This window comes from Acanthochromis polyacanthus, chromosome 13 (genome assembly GCF_021347895.1).
Source record: "Acanthochromis polyacanthus isolate Apoly-LR-REF ecotype Palm Island chromosome 13, KAUST_Apoly_ChrSc, whole genome shotgun sequence".
NCBI classification, from domain to species: Eukaryota; Metazoa; Chordata; class Actinopteri; family Pomacentridae; genus Acanthochromis; species Acanthochromis polyacanthus.
This window is the reverse complement of record NC_067125.1, coordinates 25,487,697-25,505,486: the sequence shown is the minus strand read 5'-3', so window position 1 is coordinate 25,505,486 and position 17,790 is coordinate 25,487,697. Positions and strand designations below refer to the sequence as shown.

At 43.0% G+C, this 17,790-nt stretch overlaps 2 protein-coding genes and 1 long non-coding RNA gene across 3 annotated transcripts in view; 2 read left to right on the top strand and 1 right to left on the bottom strand.

Moving 5' to 3' along the window:
- The first annotated feature begins 150 nt into the window (after positions 1 to 150).
- Positions 151 to 5,160, top strand: irf2bp1 (interferon regulatory factor 2 binding protein 1). The gene is made up of 3 exons (XM_022194155.2): positions 151 to 1,177; positions 1,418 to 1,806; positions 2,278 to 5,160. The coding sequence occupies exons 1-2, from the start codon at positions 165 to 167 to the stop codon at positions 1,764 to 1,766; spliced, it is 1,362 nt and encodes a 453-aa protein (XP_022049847.1). The 5' UTR covers positions 151 to 164; the 3' UTR covers positions 1,767 to 1,806; positions 2,278 to 5,160.
- The window catches only part of LOC110951201 (uncharacterized), an 86,797-nt gene continuing 70,632 nt past the window's right edge, over positions 1,626 to 17,790 (bottom strand). The window contains exon 5 of the long non-coding RNA XR_002595704.2: positions 1,626 to 1,740. This is a non-coding gene — a long non-coding RNA (uncharacterized LOC110951201). The remainder of the gene's footprint in view (positions 1,741 to 17,790) is intronic.
- On the top strand, positions 9,306 to 13,720 carry foxa3 (forkhead box A3). The gene is made up of 2 exons (XM_022194154.2): positions 9,306 to 9,790; positions 11,104 to 13,720. Exons 1-2 carry the CDS (start codon positions 9,719 to 9,721, stop codon positions 12,433 to 12,435), a joined length of 1,404 nt encoding a protein of 467 aa, XP_022049846.1. The 5' UTR covers positions 9,306 to 9,718; the 3' UTR covers positions 12,436 to 13,720.

Here is a 17,790-nt window from a genome sequence, read left to right as displayed (position 1 = left end):
TTAAAGTTGTGTGAGGCCCGTTAAGGCGGAAATTGGGCGGCGAAGAGAGGGCGTGCACCTGTCAAAGCTAAATAGGTTAACGCAGCTAACCTGTGCTAGCACGTTAGCCTGCTAGCTGGCTCTTTGGACCCGCTCAGGTTAGCTCGGTAGGCGGCCAGCCAGCCATGTCGTCCCCTTCCTCCTCCAGGCGCCAGTGGTGCTACCTGTGCGACCTGCCAAAGATGCCGTGGACTGTGGTGTGGGACTTCAGCGAGGTGGTCTGCCGGGGCTGCGTGAACTACGAGGGAGCGAACCAGATTGAATTCCTTATAGCGAGTGCCCGACAGCTGAAGCGGACTCACGGCATGCAGGACGGGAATGTCAGGTCACCTGGTCCCTCACCCAATAAACACGGCACCTCAGCCCGGGGAGAACCGGCGGACGGAGGCAGGCCGCACAGCGACCGCTTCGAGCGGGGAGGAAGGGGAGATAACGCCGCTTCAGCTATTCGTGTGCCGCCTAACGGGCTGCATCGTGACGGGCAACCGCCTCCAGAGGTGAACCGGCAGAGCCCCAGCAGCAGCCGGAGACCCATGCTCGGTGCCGCCATCCCCCCCAGTCTAGTGACTCAAAGCATTGCAGGGATTCCTCATGGGCTGCTGGCGGGGATGCCGGCGGGTCTGACAGCCAGGACAGCCCCTATGAGCACTCCCATGATCTTCCCTGCGCCGGTGCTGGCCGAGATGAGCCGCAGGCAGCTGGGTCTGGGGATGAGCATATCGCCCTTTATCACTCCAGAGCTGGAACGGGAGCTCAGTTCATCCCAGAACCAGCCCAAGACCCAGACTCAGGCTCACACGGCTGTAGCTGGAAGCAGCACCAGCAAAAGCACAAGTCTGGCGTCTTCATCCTTCTCCATGGCTGGAGGCGTGAGCCAGACAAGTCCCAAGCCTGCCTCATCTCCAGCCAGGCAGCCGCGGCCCCTGACCTCCAGGTCTGGAGGGGAGCCCCTGGGATCCAGCACCTCAGCGGAGGCGGCCACCACCGCTGCAGCGTTGCCCCACAGCGGTGCCTCTGAGCTGGGATCAGCATCTGCCAACAGCACCCACTCAACTGGAAACACTCTGTCCTGCACCTTGTGTCACGAGAGGCTCGAAGACACACACTTTGTTCAGTGTCCATCAGTGCCGGGGCATAGGTTTGTGTGTTTTCTATTTATTTTTCTCTTTTTAAGGTAGTATTGTAATGTAAATAGACCGAAATAAATTGTAGATTCAAGGTTAAGTAAATGAAACTGGAGCTTTTTTTAAGCCTGCAATTTAGGCTCTGGTGATTACATTTTACAGACCAAAAAAAGTTATTAGTTGCTGAAAGAAATGCTTGATTTCTACTGAAACAACCACTAATTGTTGTGCTTCTTTACCTCCTCCACATGCAGGTTCTGCTTCCCGTGCACCAGAGTGTACATCCAGAGTCGGCGAGGTGATGGGGAGGTCTACTGCCCCAGCGGAGAGCGCTGTCCATTGGATAACTCCCCCAACAGTCCCCCTTGGGCCTTCATGCAGGGAGAGGTCTCCACCATACTGGGTACCGGTGGAGCGGGAGCAGGAGCTGCATCAGCTGCTGCATCTGGAGCCGGTTCAGGGCCTGGAGCTGCAGCTGCATCTGGGGCACCGAGCGGAGCAGCAGCAGCTTCATCATCAGCAGCAGCAGCTGCAGCAGCAGCAGCGTCTGGAACCGGGGCTGGAAGCGGAGATGTCACTGTCAAGAAAGAGAGGGAGACGTGATGATGATTTCCACGGAAACGAGGACCCAACACAGTAACAGGCAGGTTCACCAGCATCTGACCAATCACAGTTTAAAGTCTGGTATTATCAGATATTTCTACACAAAACCATCCCAAGTTATTTTATGTTCAAGTGAGGCATTTGCGACATTTTGATGCGTCCCAATATGACCACAGCTACAGTTCTGAACCTGGATATTACCTGTTATTATGTGCTAGCTATTTTAATTTCAATTGACCAGACATTTCTATTGTTTTATCAACAATTTTAGTTTGATTAATTATTTCTGTGCATTATTAAGGATATTCAGGATATTGGAATATTAAATTTAAACAAGAACTTTATAAATATGAGGTATAAAATGGGAAACAAACTGACCTGTCAGGCTGCAAAGATATAGTTTCAATGTTGTAATTGTCTGATGATCTACTGAACCACAGTTTTAATTAGCATTTAGCATTAGCATTCCCTAATTAAATATAGTTCTAATTTCATGTTTATTTTTCTCCAGAATCGTATCCCACCCCAGAAGGAGATGTCTGCACTGGACTGCTGTGAGAACCAACGCAGCATCCAATCAGAAACCTCCATTACGCAGGTCTTAACTCCACCGACTCACAGAACAGTTTCCCTATCAGACTCCACCAGATATCTGAAAAAAGCTACAGACTGCCTTCACACAGCATCTCTTTTTTGTTTTGGTTTTTTACTTTCCTTAAGCAATGACTGACGTTGCCAACTTTTTTTTGTTCTGACGTAATGAGAAGGTGAAATTGTACTTCAGTAATCACATTGAATTTCACAGCATTGTAAACTCAAAAGCTCTGACAAAACGGTCCGAAGACAGCGGTTAATGAGAGTGAGAATACAGAGTAAAGAATCAGATCTTCAGGACCGATGAACAGCTGAACTGTGGCTACTTCTTCAGAGTTAGTAGTGATTTTTTGTTTTCATTTGAAACATTGATCAGCACTACACAAATTTCATTTAAAATTTTAACACTGTCAGAATAACTGATGTTTAATCACAGGAAAAGCCTTTAAGAAACACATACAAGAGTGTTGAACTCTGAAAAGTTTCTATTTGTCAGATGGTCACCAGTATATTAACCTTCTGAACCTAAAACCCAACAGTGGGTTTAAAAGATGCTATCTATAAAAAAGAAATCACCAAAATTACAACACGGAACAGAAGTCTAATGGCAAAAGAGTTGTCAGATCTGCATATCTAAGCTTAAAATTTTGATCCAGATGACTTTCCTTTTGTATGTCTCATTCAAAAATTGTGCAAAATAAACCTCCTGCAGTAATCGCATTTTGCAAAAACAAACAACTTGTAGCACAACAGAGAATCCACGACTGACCAACAGTCACGTGACAAAAATTCAGGGATCTTTCAGCTGAACTGCAGGAAGTGTTTCCACAGAGCAGATATGGGGGGGGGGAGTTTTGAAACGAATTCAAATAAAATTCCAGCATTGACAACACCTGTTTGCATGTTTTAATTCCAGATTTTTTTCATTTTGTGTGTCGAGACGATTCAAGTTTTGTTGTTTCTGATCCAAATTTTTGGTGATTTATGGCATTTAAATTTTCACAAAAGACATTTTTGAGTTCTCTCTGCTACTAGCCATGTTGTGCCATAATTATAGAGGTGCAGGACTTTATATTGGTGTGAAAAATGAGCCCACAATGACTAAAAATGCCCAGAAATAGAGAGTTAATATATAAATGCCATCAGTTTTATTTGATAAAAATAGCTAGCAAAGCAGCTTGTAAGCAAACCTGATGTAGGAGTGTTTATCGTTTCATATTATCCTTCTTAAACTCGGAGACAGTAGCCACGGTCCAGTGTTTGATGTCAGTATGTTTTGGTAAATATATCCTCCAACAGAAGCCACAGTTGTTCAGTATCTTTTTAACTGTTGCTCATCGTCTCGGCCAAAATACGTTTTCAGGAAACGGCTGTCATGAATTTGACAGGTGTGATGGCAAAGTGTACCTTGGTTTAATCCAGATTTATTTGTTTTTGTTGTTTCGTGACTGAATCTGTGTCGCGCTGCACAGATTTTCTTTTTCATTTACGTGAGAAAACTTCTCCTTGAAATCAGCTGAACATGCAAACCGACATGAAATGTGGACAGGATGCCGGTAGTGACGTATATTTGGTCAGCTTTAAAAAAACAAAACAAAACAAAAACAAACAAACAAAAAAGCTGACTGCGACTCAGAGAACGGAGAATGTTTGCATCGACCAGCCACACAGAGACTCTGTCCGACTGTATTTAAACGTTGCTTTCATACCAGATCCAGCCCAGCCTACGCTTTACCCCGAATGTATATTAAAAGATATGTATTGATAGGCCTAGGACTATATTTTATACTAGAATGTTCAATGTTATATACTGTAAAGAACTGTAATAGTATGTACGTGCAATCCTTAGTCATAGTATATGCAACAGTTTGACATATGTAATGAAAAACAATATCATTTCTTAAACCTTTTGTTTTTTTTAAAGTGAGAATCCACCTAAAAGCAGAAACAGATCTTTTCATTTCCACTCAAAGTGGACGAAACAAATGCGCATCTGACGTATGCGATCCTATTTCTGGTATTTTCTTAGACTTTATTTGCTCGACGCATTAAAAAACAAACAAATCAGGGATTAATTTAGCTCCTAAATTGAACAATCCAACATTTATGTTGTTTTTCGGGGGATTCTCTCTTTATGTGCCGTTTGTACTCATCAGTGCAGAAGCACACACGAACCAAAGGTCATTTTAAGCCCAAACTGATGTTTCTGGATGTAAATGTTATATGGGGGGAAAAAGAAAAAAAACAACTATATATTGCATTATTTCTTGGCCAGGTCTGAAGCAGCCTGTTTTCTTCATCAAGCCAGTTTACAGGCCCACGTGTTCTACTGTACTTCTGGGATTTTTTGTAGTCTGTAGTGTTGAGCGGATGCTTCAACAGGACTTCTGTACTAAGAGAATATCCCACAGATCAGGTCTGTAGTAGAGAAGCGTCTTTGAAGAAGTGGAATCTAAGTATAATATGCACTGATACGTCATGCAATCCCTTGTTTAAGTGCCTTTTTAAAATGTTTACCATCTGTTTGTGTGTCTGGGAACCTCAGGGGAAGTAGGAGTGCAATGGCTTCTTTATTGTCCCGTCAATGATTAACCTGAATCTGTTACCCTTCCGTCGCCATCACCACGGCTTCTCTTTTGCTTTTATCTGAAGCCTTTTTAAACCCCGACTGGCCGTTCATTGTTTTTTCCGGCGTCCCTCTCTTCGCATCGGGTTTCTTTGATGTTTCGTAGATCTGTTGGTTTTATCGCAGCTTCATGTACAAAATAAAAAGCAGGAATAAATGGGATGGAAACTCATACTTGTTCTGCTGTTTATCTATTTTTGCCACAGAGATTTAACCACATGATAGTTTGTTTGTGAGGAAAACGTGGCGTATTCCTCCTCCAGCTAAATGAAAGATTGATCTTGTGAGCTTAAAATTCGTATACTTCATTGTATTTAATATTCCTCATCCAAAACAATATTTTAGACTTTAAAACAACTCTTAAATCACCACATAAATAGAGTGAGACCTTTCTTTCAGGCTGTTTCTGAGCAGAAAAAGACATTTTACAAGATTATTCCAGGCTCAGAATAAACCTTTGGGAGGTGAGTATGCACTTCGGACAGCATGATCGCTGTCTAAATTTATACCTTTTCCTGTTAATTCTAAATAATAATGCCATATATGCTTGTGTAAATGAGCCCCTAATTTACAAAACGTTTTTTTTAATCTCACTTCTTATCATTTCGGCACCAGTGATGTTCCTTTATTGCTTCCCGAAAGCCTAAAGTTTCGCTATACTGGAAAAACCCTGTTTAATGTTTTACTGCAATAACTCACCCAGCTGTACTGAAATGACGTTTCATCCATGTGCTGTTGAAAATGAGTTTGCTGCTGTATTAGTCAGATTTCTTTTTATTGTTTTAGTATTTCCAGGAACATAGATGTTGTTTCCTACATTTTGGGGAATTATTATGCCCTAATTTCTGCTTCTGTGATGGAAATCTTTTTATTCATGTCCAGGAAACCACGACAAGTAAGTAAGTAAGTAGAAATGTACGCAGAATTCTACTTGTAGGGGGGTTGTAATTACTCATTGTTTATTTACTGGTGCCCTGGTAGTTCAGATAAGGATGAGTTGTCATTTTGTCATGATTCACTGCACATGGGTTGATCACTTTGCAAAAGTGAACCAAATACACACCAAGCAATGCTCAGTGAGTATCTGCACAATTTGAGAATGGGTTTTGAAGGCCTATATAAAGGCCCAAAAAAGGCCACCATTGTTAGTCCAGTGAACAGCATCATGCCGCGTCTATCACATGAACGTCGTCTCCGGGCACTGGGTATGGTGGAGGCCGGTTTGAGCTACAGTGATGTATCCAGGCGTATGGGCTGTTCCCAACCCACAATGAGAAGCCTGGTCCAAAGCATGCGCCGACGGATTGCTGCCTGCATGGAAGCAAATGGAGGCCATACTCGGTATTGACTGTTGTGACTTTGTGTTTGGCAGGTGCTGTTTTCTTTTGTGAAATTCTTTATTTTGAAATCATTCTTGAAACTTTAGGTTTTTGTTTCTGTATGCCAATATGCTAAACAAATGATTCATATGAAGAAAATCCAGTTTCGGGCTTCAAAATAAAAACTATGTTGGAAAAATATGGTCTCAAAGTTTTTAATGACTGTTTCCGGGGGAGAAGAAGCAAAGTACTTTTACTTATACTTTATTTACTCGTTGTGCCTGAATTTTGTGTTTTCCTGCACAAAAAGAAAAAAGATTTCCAGCATAAACCGATGCAGAAAATGCAGAAATTACTGCAAATAATAATACTAAAAGCCACACAGGGTGCCAGAAAAAACAAAGGCAGGTGCTGCAGGTTCGCCTCATAGATTCTTGAGGCCACAAGGTGACGCTGTTGACTTCAGAGTGCCTCAAGAAAGAAACCCTGCAGGGATAAGTTTGTATGATCCTTTGTCGGATGTATTTCATGTCCATGGAGCCCATAAGTTTTACATCTTTTCTAAATTGATGCTCTTTTATTCAGCTTTTGCTTGAAAAAATCCAGTTTTCCCAAATCAACCAGTTCAGCCACGCAGGTAAAGCCTCAGCAGCTGCATTTACATTCATTTTTCTCCTGTTTTGGACTTTAATTTCAGCTTTAAGCCCCCCTAGACAGAGGAGGAGGGTATCAGAGGCCGGGTAATTATTCCTGCGCACCGTCCGGCCGTCGCGCTCCCGGCAGGCCGATCTGTCGTTTCCTCCATTAGTGTCAGCTCATTACCGCCATTGTTAAGCCAATTATAGAGGTGTTAATGAACGGTGGAGGCTCCATTGGCATGAAAAACAGCCCGCGGAGAGAGAAAGAGATGGAGAGGGGAGGAAAAAAAGGGGGGATCTGAGAGGTTCCACTGATGGAGGATGTTGATTAAGAGCGCTGCGCAATGGCACAGATACAGAAACTGATCCAGCAGCAAGTGTGTGGAGGCGTCAGATGAATCAAACAGGGTCATTTTAGGACATTTTTGTCCTCGGTATAGGGACTGAGAGGCAACAGGGCAAAGAAGCACTACTGAAGTGCAATTTTACGCATTTTCGGCCTAAATGGATGGGCTTTTGTGCTTCTAGCATCACAATCAGTCTGTTTATCCGCAGATTTTCTGTCATCTGAAGAAGATTTGTTTTGGTTCCTTGTAATGTTCCGTATTTACAACCTATGTAGATAAACAAGAGCAAAATGCATCCTGCTGGAGGAGACAGGCCGTCCTGTTTATGTTGTTACTGTGGAAAACGCTTCATAACTGACTGTTTCCACCTCATTTTAAAAAATGTACACACCAGATTAACGCGTAAAACTGCACTCCGGGCTCATTTATCCAGCATTTGGTTGCATTTTTACGTTTTTTTCCTATTCCATCAGAGGCCTAAGATAACTAACCTTTCTTCTCCACATCTACATGACCGTCCAGATGTAAAAACTCATCTCTTTCATGCTTAATTACATCATTACAGACGCGGAGGTGTCAGCTCATTCCACGTGTTAATCGATTTGACAGCGGTTTGCAAACAGGTGATAATCGCCACAGGTGGAGACGTGCACGGCGACAGACATGCAGAGAAAATTTCCTGTTTCATGAAGGCAGCGAGGCCTTCAGAGAGTCATCATAAATAGTCACATCAGGAATTTTGGATATGTTTTCTACAAAACTTTCTGAAGCTGAATCGAATCTTTTGCCGGTTTTGGTGCAGCTGCATCCTTCCTGTTATTTCCTCGGGATCTTTTCTCACAGACTAATCGCGTCGACCTCCCGCCTGCGCATCAATTACATCTCCATTGACTGGCCATTAGTCAGAGGCATTGACATTCACAGGCCTCCGTCTGCACCGAGGTCCGATGTGTATTCCGCCACGCAGGAGTCCGACCTTATGCATGACGCCGGGATTACATTATTTATTGTTTTGCTCTGTGGCCGGAGAAAAGAGAAGTTCTCCAACAAGTTCCCACGGAGAGGAGGTCTGTCACATTCAGCGCGCAGAGGATCCAGCTGTTTCAATGCAACTACGCTGAAAGATCTGACTTTTACGCACAATTTACGCACGACTTTTACGCACCCTATTAACTGGGGCCTTGAAGTTGTAATTGGCCTAACCTTACCTGCTAGTAGGGTAAAGTTCTGTTTTACTCGCCCTGGGAAGGAGCTTTCTGTGAGTCCGTGGGAACTTGAGGAGGGTTTTGCTTTCTATGATGTTACCGATTAGGACCTCTGATGTCCTGATAGTCAAATATTTGCCTAACAGTCGTGATTTTTACATAACCGCGGTGAAAATATTTGACTATCAGGACAGATGATCTAAAAAAAAAAGGTTTGTCAGTTGCTAAAATGAAATCCTTGGAGAATGTGTTAAAAGCTTCAGAGCCCCTGAGAGGTGACAGCCGAGGGAATTAACGGCTTTCACGACCCCCACGCACGCCAAAAAACGACCTCCCTACCCCAGTTAAAGTCATCCAAATTATATTATTTTGCTCTAAATGAAATCTAATGCTTTTTTTGTTTGTGTAACATGTATTTACTGCGATTTATTACCAAAATAAACTGCAAAAATCAGGTTTAATGACAAAAAAAATGGTTTTATAGAAGAAACATTTAGAATTCCGGCTGCAGATTAGAAACCTGTTTGATAATGAACCTTTTATCATATTAAAAACCCCACCTCCTCTACTTCACTGCTATGTTTCTCACTGTGTGTGTTGATCCGTTCTGCTTTGTTTCTGTGGGACAGTCGCCCGGGTGGCCCTGGTGCAGCCGCCGGGCCAATACACAGCACGCCAGGGGGCCACATCGGCCTTTTTGCGGGGCCCTGGAGCTGAACGCGGTATTCAAATGTGAGCAGCGGGGGCGGGACCCAACAGCACCGTATAAGAACACGACGTCCAGGTTTCTACTTCTGTGTTTGCGCGCAACACCTTCACGACTGCTGCTTCCAGAAAGGCCCCGCTGGACAGAAAATAAAATAAATAAATAACAATTAAAAAAAAACGGGCCACGAGAAGAAGAAGAAGAGGAAGCTTTGATTAAAGCAACAAAACAATGGATGACTGATAAAAAAGAAATAGTGACTGCTGAACTTTTCCCTGGAGCGCAGCGCCACATCACTGTCTGACTTTATTACGCTTTTTTTTTTTTACTCGAAATATTTTCTCACATCTTTCCCGGCAATAAGAGGAGACAACGTTCTGTTTGGATTCTTCCCCCAGAAGACTACACATACTACCTTACGGAGGATTTTATTTTTTATTTTCGATATTCTTTTAAAGACACACACAAAAAATCCGGCCAGAGATAAATCCTTCTTCTCCAGAGACGCGTGTTGGGGATGTTGAGTTCTGTGAAGATGGAAGCCCATGATATACCAGAGTGGAATACTTTCTACAGCGAGGCCAGCGAGGTAAAGACACGGAAAAATAACAGCAACAAGCTAGAAATTAGATAGAATCCACTGTTTTTTATTTTCTTAATGTTTCAACTGTGGATATGTTTCGGGGTTTGTTAGAGCAGATGATGAGAGAAGATTAAATGCATTTGCGCACTTTTATCGGCAAGAATATGAACCATAAACAGCTGTAATCCAATAAAGAATTATTAAAAGTTATTATAATCGAAAGACAGTTTACATTATGACCTGAAGATTATTTGGAAATATTATAGGAAGAATTAAAACAGCTACGACTAACGGAGTTACTCCGGGGGGGGGGACTCCACAGGGCGAAAATCTCCACAAAAAAAAGTGCAAAATTATCTTTTTTAAATTTAAATATACTTCTGTTCAAGTCTTATTACTTATATTATGGATTAGAAATTATATCCAAAAATAAGAAAGAAAAAGGAGGCAACATGTAGGATATTTTAATGCGAATAATGATTACTTCGATTGTACATATTTGGCTGGATTTTCAGACATGATTCTGAATATTTTTAATCTAATAATTACAAGGATTCTTTTCTTTTTAAAGAGAAGAAGAGCTGTGCTCATCCAGAGGCCTTCCTCTTCTTCTTTTGTGTCTCTGCAGCCGCTCAAATGTTGAGAAGACTGAGGTGTAAAAGAAACAGGACTTTATTCCCACTAATTCAATTAGACCTAATCCTATCAGCAGCTTCAATTCTCACCTCAACTCGACCTGATGAAATTACGGAGAGTCTGATAATATTTAACCAACAATCAGTCAGAGGCCTCAGATAGCTTTTAACCTCTGCAGATTTAGTTTCCTTCACCTAAAATACCAAACAGGCTTCTAGGATTCGCTAAATACTTTTTTTAGTAGTTTTACAAACGTAATAATTCGAATAGAAACTGTAAACTTATTGAGTCTTAACTGAAATAGAGAACAACGGTTGTTTTTCCATGGCAGCAGAGGAGGAGGCCGTCTGACTGAGAGGCACCGTGACGCGCTTTTTACGCATTTTCAGGTTAACATCGCCGTGTGAAATCCACGACTTCTGCCCGCACACTGAGAGCTTCATTGTGCATTGATAAGGAGGCGCTTTTTAAATGGAGACTCAAACTGTTTTCCCTGCACGTTTCCCAGTCATTCCTGCTCAAGAAATGTAAATTTCCTTCACTAATTGAAGCAGAAATGTATGTTATTTGTGTTCAAAACGTTAAAATAAATGAGCTGACTGGATTTTTAGTTCTGTTGGTTTAAACCTTCAACATGATGTTTCTTTGTTGACTAACCAGATGTTGTCCTGTTCCTCCTCCAGATGTATTCCTCTCCCAGCACCATGAACTCTGGTCTGGGCTCTATGGGCTCTATGGGAACCATCAACAGCTACATCAACCTGAACCCGGCCACCGCCTCCCCAGCGGGTATGAACATGGCCTATCCCAGCTCCAGCCTCAGCAGCTCCCCGTTGGCCTCCATGGGCCCCGGGCCGGGCCACATGTCCCTCTCCCCGGTGGCCTCATCCCTCAGCTCCGGCTCTCTAACCCAGCTGGGCTCTGCTGCTCCGGGCCCTCTGGGCTCTTTGTCCCACTACCAGAACATGGGCCAGTCCATGGGCCAGCTGGGGTACGCCCCCAGCGCCACCCTGAACCGGGCCGGCCCCAAGGAGATGCCTCCCAAACCCTACCGCCGCTCCCTGACCCACGCCAAGCCGCCGTACTCCTACATCTCCCTCATCACCATGGCGATCCAGCAGAGCGGCAGCAAGATGCTCACCCTGAACGAGATCTACCAGTGGATCATGGACCTGTTCCCCTACTACCGCGAGAACCAGCAGCGCTGGCAGAACTCCATCCGCCACTCGCTGTCCTTCAACGACTGCTTCGTGAAGGTGGCCCGCTCACCGGACAAACCGGGCAAAGGCTCCTACTGGACACTGCACCCGCAGTCGGGCAACATGTTCGAGAACGGCTGCTACCTGCGGCGCCAGAAACGCTTCAAGATCGAGGACAAGATGGCGAAGAAGGCTGGCAAGAGCCAGGAGGGGAGTTCTGGAAAAGGGGGCCACAGCGAGCACCTGGTGGAGGACCGGAGCCCCACAGGGGGATCGGAGGGAGCCGACTCGGCCCACTCAGACAACTCCCACCCGGGCTCCTCGGACGACCAGCCTCACCCCAGAAACACCCTGGTTCCTTTAGACTGCCCTTCTCTGAGCTCCTCACACCTCCACAGCCCACCCGTCTCCCTTCCTCCATCCTCCTCCACCTCCTCCTCCATCCCTCCATCCTCCTTGTCCCTCTCCGGCGCCTCCTCGGTGTCCAACCCGCTGCTCCACTCCCAGTCTCTCGCCAGTAGCTCCCACCTCCTGCCCAGCACCATGCAGCAGCACATGGACCTACAGAGCGACGCCCTCAAGTCGCTGGATCCCCACTACAACTTCAACCACCCGTTCTCCATCACCAACCTCATGTCCAACGAGCAGAAGATGGACCTCAAGTCCTACCAGGACCAGGTCATGGCCTACAACAGCTACACCAGCGGCTCTCCGGTGGGAGCCAAGCAGATCTACGACAGCCCGGGTCCGGCCGCCATGGACTCCGGTGCTTACTACCAAACTCTGTACAGCCGCTCAGTGCTCAACGCCTCCTAATGTGGACGCTGGCACCCGTCCGCTGAGGTGAACCAAGATGGAGACTTCTGTTTCTAAAATGGACACCTGACCTCTCGCTATCTTCCTCTTTCTTTCCCTCTCTGGCTCACGTCCAGTGGCCTTGACAGAGACTCACATCTAAAATGGCCGCCGTGTTTGAGGGACCAAAGAACATTTTTCTTTTCCAAACAAGGAGACTGGCTGGTTACATGGAGGAGAGAAAAAAAAAGCGATTCGTAAGTCAGATCCCAAAAAGAGCTTTGTATAAAATGTAAATAGAGGCAATGTTGAGGAGGGGGGGGGGGGGGGGGAAAGGATATTTGCATTTATTTATGAAGGGAATAAATTTTAATATATCTCGTATAGCGCTCTGTCGACCAGTTACAACCCAAATGTGAGGCTTTTCTTCTTTCTTTTTCTTTTTAAACCGAGAAGTTTCAGGTTACTGCTTTGGGCAGGTGTTACTGCAGAGGGAGACAGTTAAAATTCATGTGTTCTGTTTTTTTGTGTGTGTGTTACAGCATTTGTCTCATTATGTTCCATCTGATCAGAAGCTCATGAAGTTTGGTTGATATGAAGATTAAAAAAAAGTAGAGATAAAAGACGAAAGCAACTGTGGTATAAAAAAAAGAAAGAGAGATGAGAGTTCTGATGTGTTTCTCACAGCTCAAACTATTTTATTTCCTACATGAAAGCGTTTAAAGTGGATGTATTTTTACAGGCGCTAGCAGCTGGTGAGGTGCATGCAGTCAGTTACTAAAACAGAGGCAGGAGGAGTGATGCACTATGGGAGGATTTACATACAGTACTTTGCACTATGGAGCTGAGGTGGGCTGATAGTGTGTGTGTTTGTGTGTGTGAGTGTGTTACAACAATACTTCGGAACGCCCTCCTTTACACTGTCAATGCATCGGCTCAATGGGGATCAGCGTAACGATGTCAAAGGGTGTCAGATGACCCTCGGAGAAAAAAAAAGAAAAAAAAGTGCCTTCTCTTCAAACGACTGCTGATCTGATCAGAGATCAATATATCGATCTGTTGAAGGATTCCTCCGAGCAAACCGCAGAGGACGCAGAAGTTTCAGGTCACATGTTGTGGAACATTTAGATTTTTAAAAACGGCCTTCTTATTTAAGCTACGTTTCTCTTTCAAATTTTGAAAGTGTGCTGATATAATATATTGTTTTTTGTTGTTGTTGTTGTCGTTTCTGTCGGTTTAAACGTGATTAAAATGATTCATGTTTCATTTTTTCTTATTAAAAAGGCAAAAAATGTGGGGACAAATAGTACTTTTGTTTTTCTTTTTTACCGTTCATGCAGGAATCAGACAGTGACGAGTCATTAAAATCTGTCAGGCTTTCAAGAAACTACATAAAGCGCTTTAAGAATCTCTGTGAATGCAATACTTAGTTCTAGATTTATTTTGTGCATAAGCATTTCTAACAGTGGGTTGATTGAATATATATTTGTCCAGATCCCTCAGTGTTCTCGGAACCAGCTCAATCAATCAGCTGGCTGGCGGGTCGGTGCTGCAGGAATAGCAGCGTCTTGTTGAAACAGCTCTTGACCAAATGACTGTGGTGTGCGACATGTCGGACTGCTAGACTAAACACCAACGGATCACACTGAGAGCCTCAAAGCAGAGCGAGAGCCGGACCGGTCCAGAAACTACTGACCTGCCTCTGACCCGGCGCTAATAAAACTATCAGCCGGTCAACAAAACAAAAACAGGGAGGAACAGGGAGGGACAGAAGCAGCAGAACGCTTTACTCCTCAGTTTACAGCCTCTGATGCAGCTTCACTTGAACAACCAGATCCTTCTGTGGCCCGAAACTAGAAGAAGTTTGTCAGTTTTTCAAAATAGGAGCATCTAAATGGGTGCGTTGTGTAACATGACGAGGATAAGGAGTGTTAAGGCTGCTCAGCTAGTCGGTGTTAAATTTGAATTGCATTCGAAACAATGAAATAACTCGTAAAAGCTGCACATTTTTGGGTGGTTTTGCACACTTCATGCAATCTTGCTGGTGTGAAATTCTCTCTTTTGATGTTATCTCATGTGGTTGATACTGAAGTTTGACGTTAGAAAAAGCATATCTGATTTCAAATTGCCCTTCGAAATTTTCCTAATTCTCCTAATTCTGACTTTAAAGATGCTAAAATTTCAGAGTAAAAGCATCTAAATAGCAGTTTTTGTGTAACATCGCAAGGGTAAGGTGCACTAGGATGACACAATTAGTCAATTTTAAATTGAAATTGTGATTCAAAACAATGAAATCGTAAAAGCTGCTAATCTTTGGGTGATTTTGCACATTTCATGCCATCATGCTTGTGTGACCGTCACATTTTGATGTTATCTCATGCTGTGAATGAGCTGAAGCTTAACTTTAGAAAAATCATATCAAAAATCCCATTGTAATTAGATATTTTCCAAATTCTCCTAATTCTGACTTTAAAAGATGATAAATATTTCAAAGTAAGAGCTTCTAAACAGCAGTTTTTGTGTAATATCACAAGGGTAAGGAACACATTAACACATGGGGCTGCACAAATACTGGTTATTACACTGAGATTGTCATTCAAAACAATGAAATGAATCACAAAAGCTGCACAATTTTGAGTGTAAAGCTGTCATACTAATGGTTTTTAGTGCCATCTTGGCTTCTTTGACAGTCAAACAGTTGATGTTATTTCATGAAAAATCATACAGCAAAGCAAATTGCAATTAGATATTTTCCTAATTCTGACTTTAAAAGATGCTTTAAAAAGACCTAATTTCAAAGTAAGAGCTGCTAAACAGCAGTTTTTGTGTAATATCACGAGGATAAAGGAGCATTAGGGCTGCACAATTAATCAATTTTAAATTGAAATTGCGATTAAAAACAAAGAAATAAATCACAAAAGCTGCACATTTTTGGGTGGTTTTGCACATTTCAAGCCATCCTGCTTGGGTGACCGTCATATTTTGATGTTATGTAGTGAATGCTGAACTGAAATCTGACTTAAAAAATCAAACTGCAATTAGATATTTCCATAATTTGGTCTATTTATCACTTCAAACATGAGCTGTCCCTTCCTTTACTGGTCTCTTTGTTGTACATTTGTAGGAAAATAAAACGGTAACGTATTGATCTTGGATCCTTCAGCTGTCCTTCGGTGGAATCCAGCTCTTTTCCCTGCTGCAGGCCTCCTGTCTACCTGTCTGTCTGCTAAAAGTTGCTCAACCCAGTCCTACTGATTGGCTTTTCTTTATCTGTCCCATCAGGCAGGACTACCAGGATCCTTGAGAGCAGCAATGAACACTTTAGTCTCAATGTTTAACTTCAGTTTCAATCAATGAATCACGATGCTCCTGAACGCATCGTGTCAACCGTCGCCGCAGCAACCGGAGCCTTTTTTACGCTTTTTTTATTGTACAGCATCGATATATGGACCCCTAGAGCCACAAAAAGCACACGCAAACACACACACGCCTTAAAGAAATGGTAATAGCTCCATAGTATGAGTGTGAAACCGAGGCCCTTCGTCACCTTGCATACACAATAGTCCCTTCAGAGCAGTTGGCTTGATAAGATAGGCGAGCGGCCGCCTGATACGGTCTCCACAGCTACAAAGACTCAGTCACACACACACACAAACACACACCAGGTATGACTAACCTGGCCGCCTAGAAAATGTCACTCCGATACGTCCCCTCGGTAATCAGGAGGCCGAGCTGATAGTGGTCGCATTCAGCTCAGGCTTCCCATGAAATGAAGCAGATTAGAGGAGAAAAACGGATAACGAAGCTGTGGCTAGAAAGCTTTCAAGGAGCAACGGCGTAGCAGTGAGAAATATTTAAGCGACAAAGAGCAAGAATAAAAAAAGCAAAAACTTCAATGTGACCTTTTGCCTGTAATCTGTAACCCTCCACTGACCCAGTTTCCAAACGTGAGACTCTTAGAGAACAGATAGCGGTTGCCGATAACAGTCTGGATGCAACAATAAAATGATCTGCTCTCATAAAATAACCACAACAGCTCCAGCTAAACACAGGAACTGACTGGAAGTTTCTGGGATTAGCTTCTTTCTTTGCACATTTCTGGGATGGAATCAGCGTGAAAAGGAATCACTCAGTTAACCAGATAACTAAAACTCGACTTAAGCAGCTGAAGAAATTACATGGAAAAAAATGAGGGAAAAACCATAATTCATCATTGAATATTCATAAATGTACATTAACTGGAGTATAAACGCATGGCTGGTGCTAATTTAACGATGAAATCACTAAAAAAAACTGCAAAATGATTTTATTTTATCACACTTTTGTATTTTGGGGGGCTTTCATAGTCATCTACAGTGACTTTCAGAAGAATCTGTCACTAAAAAACTACAAAAAATTGTAAAACGTGGATGCAAACTATGTGACAATGCACAACTATGCATGCACAGAAAACTCAGTTTATATCATTTTTAAATAAAAAGGGTTAACAGCTCCAGTCACAGATGGGCTTTAGCAAAAGTTTCTGAGATTTGCTTCAAAATGATTCATGTTAAATCATAAAATCAAACAGATCTTTAAAAAAATACTTGACTTTATAGATAAAATTGTACTGAAGTTGCCCAAATGTGGCACCGGTTAAAGGAATATATGGGGGAAAAAAACATAATTTGTCACTAAATATTCATAAATGTACAGTAACTAGAGTATCAACACACAGCGTATACCAATTTAGCTACTAAATTACAATAAAACTCATGGAAAAAAATTCAAATAATTTCATTTTATAGGACTCAGACTTGGTCACAATGCCGTTTTGTATCTCTGTGGCCTTTCATGGTGACCTACAGTGACTTTTATAAGAATCTCTCACTAAAAAATTGCAAAATTAGTACAATATGGATGCAACTGTCCAAGAATGCACAATTATGCATGCACAGAATCTCCATTTATATCATTTTTAAACAAAACAGTCTCTAATTCCTGTTTCACAGATGCAAGGATTCTCTGCTTTTCTGTTTACACCCTACGCAATGCAAATTTGAGGCGGATTTTGCAGCACTAACACTGCAAGACGGAAGCAGTCGTGTCTCAAACTTCCACCAACAACGTCAAATATTCCAACTTTTAAGTACGTTAAAGCATCAGCTAGCTGACCTATCCTCACAGACTTAGCTTGGAAGCTAACTGTTTTGCTAACAAGCCACTTGGTCACAAATACATGACAAACACATTGAAAAGTGGGCTGCACAGTGGAGTAGTTTTTAGCACTTTCGCCTTGCAACCAGAAGATCCCCGGTTCAAATCCCGGCCTGGGATCTTTCTGCATGGAGTTTGAATGTTCTCCCTGTGCATGCGTGGGTTTTCTCCCGGCACTCA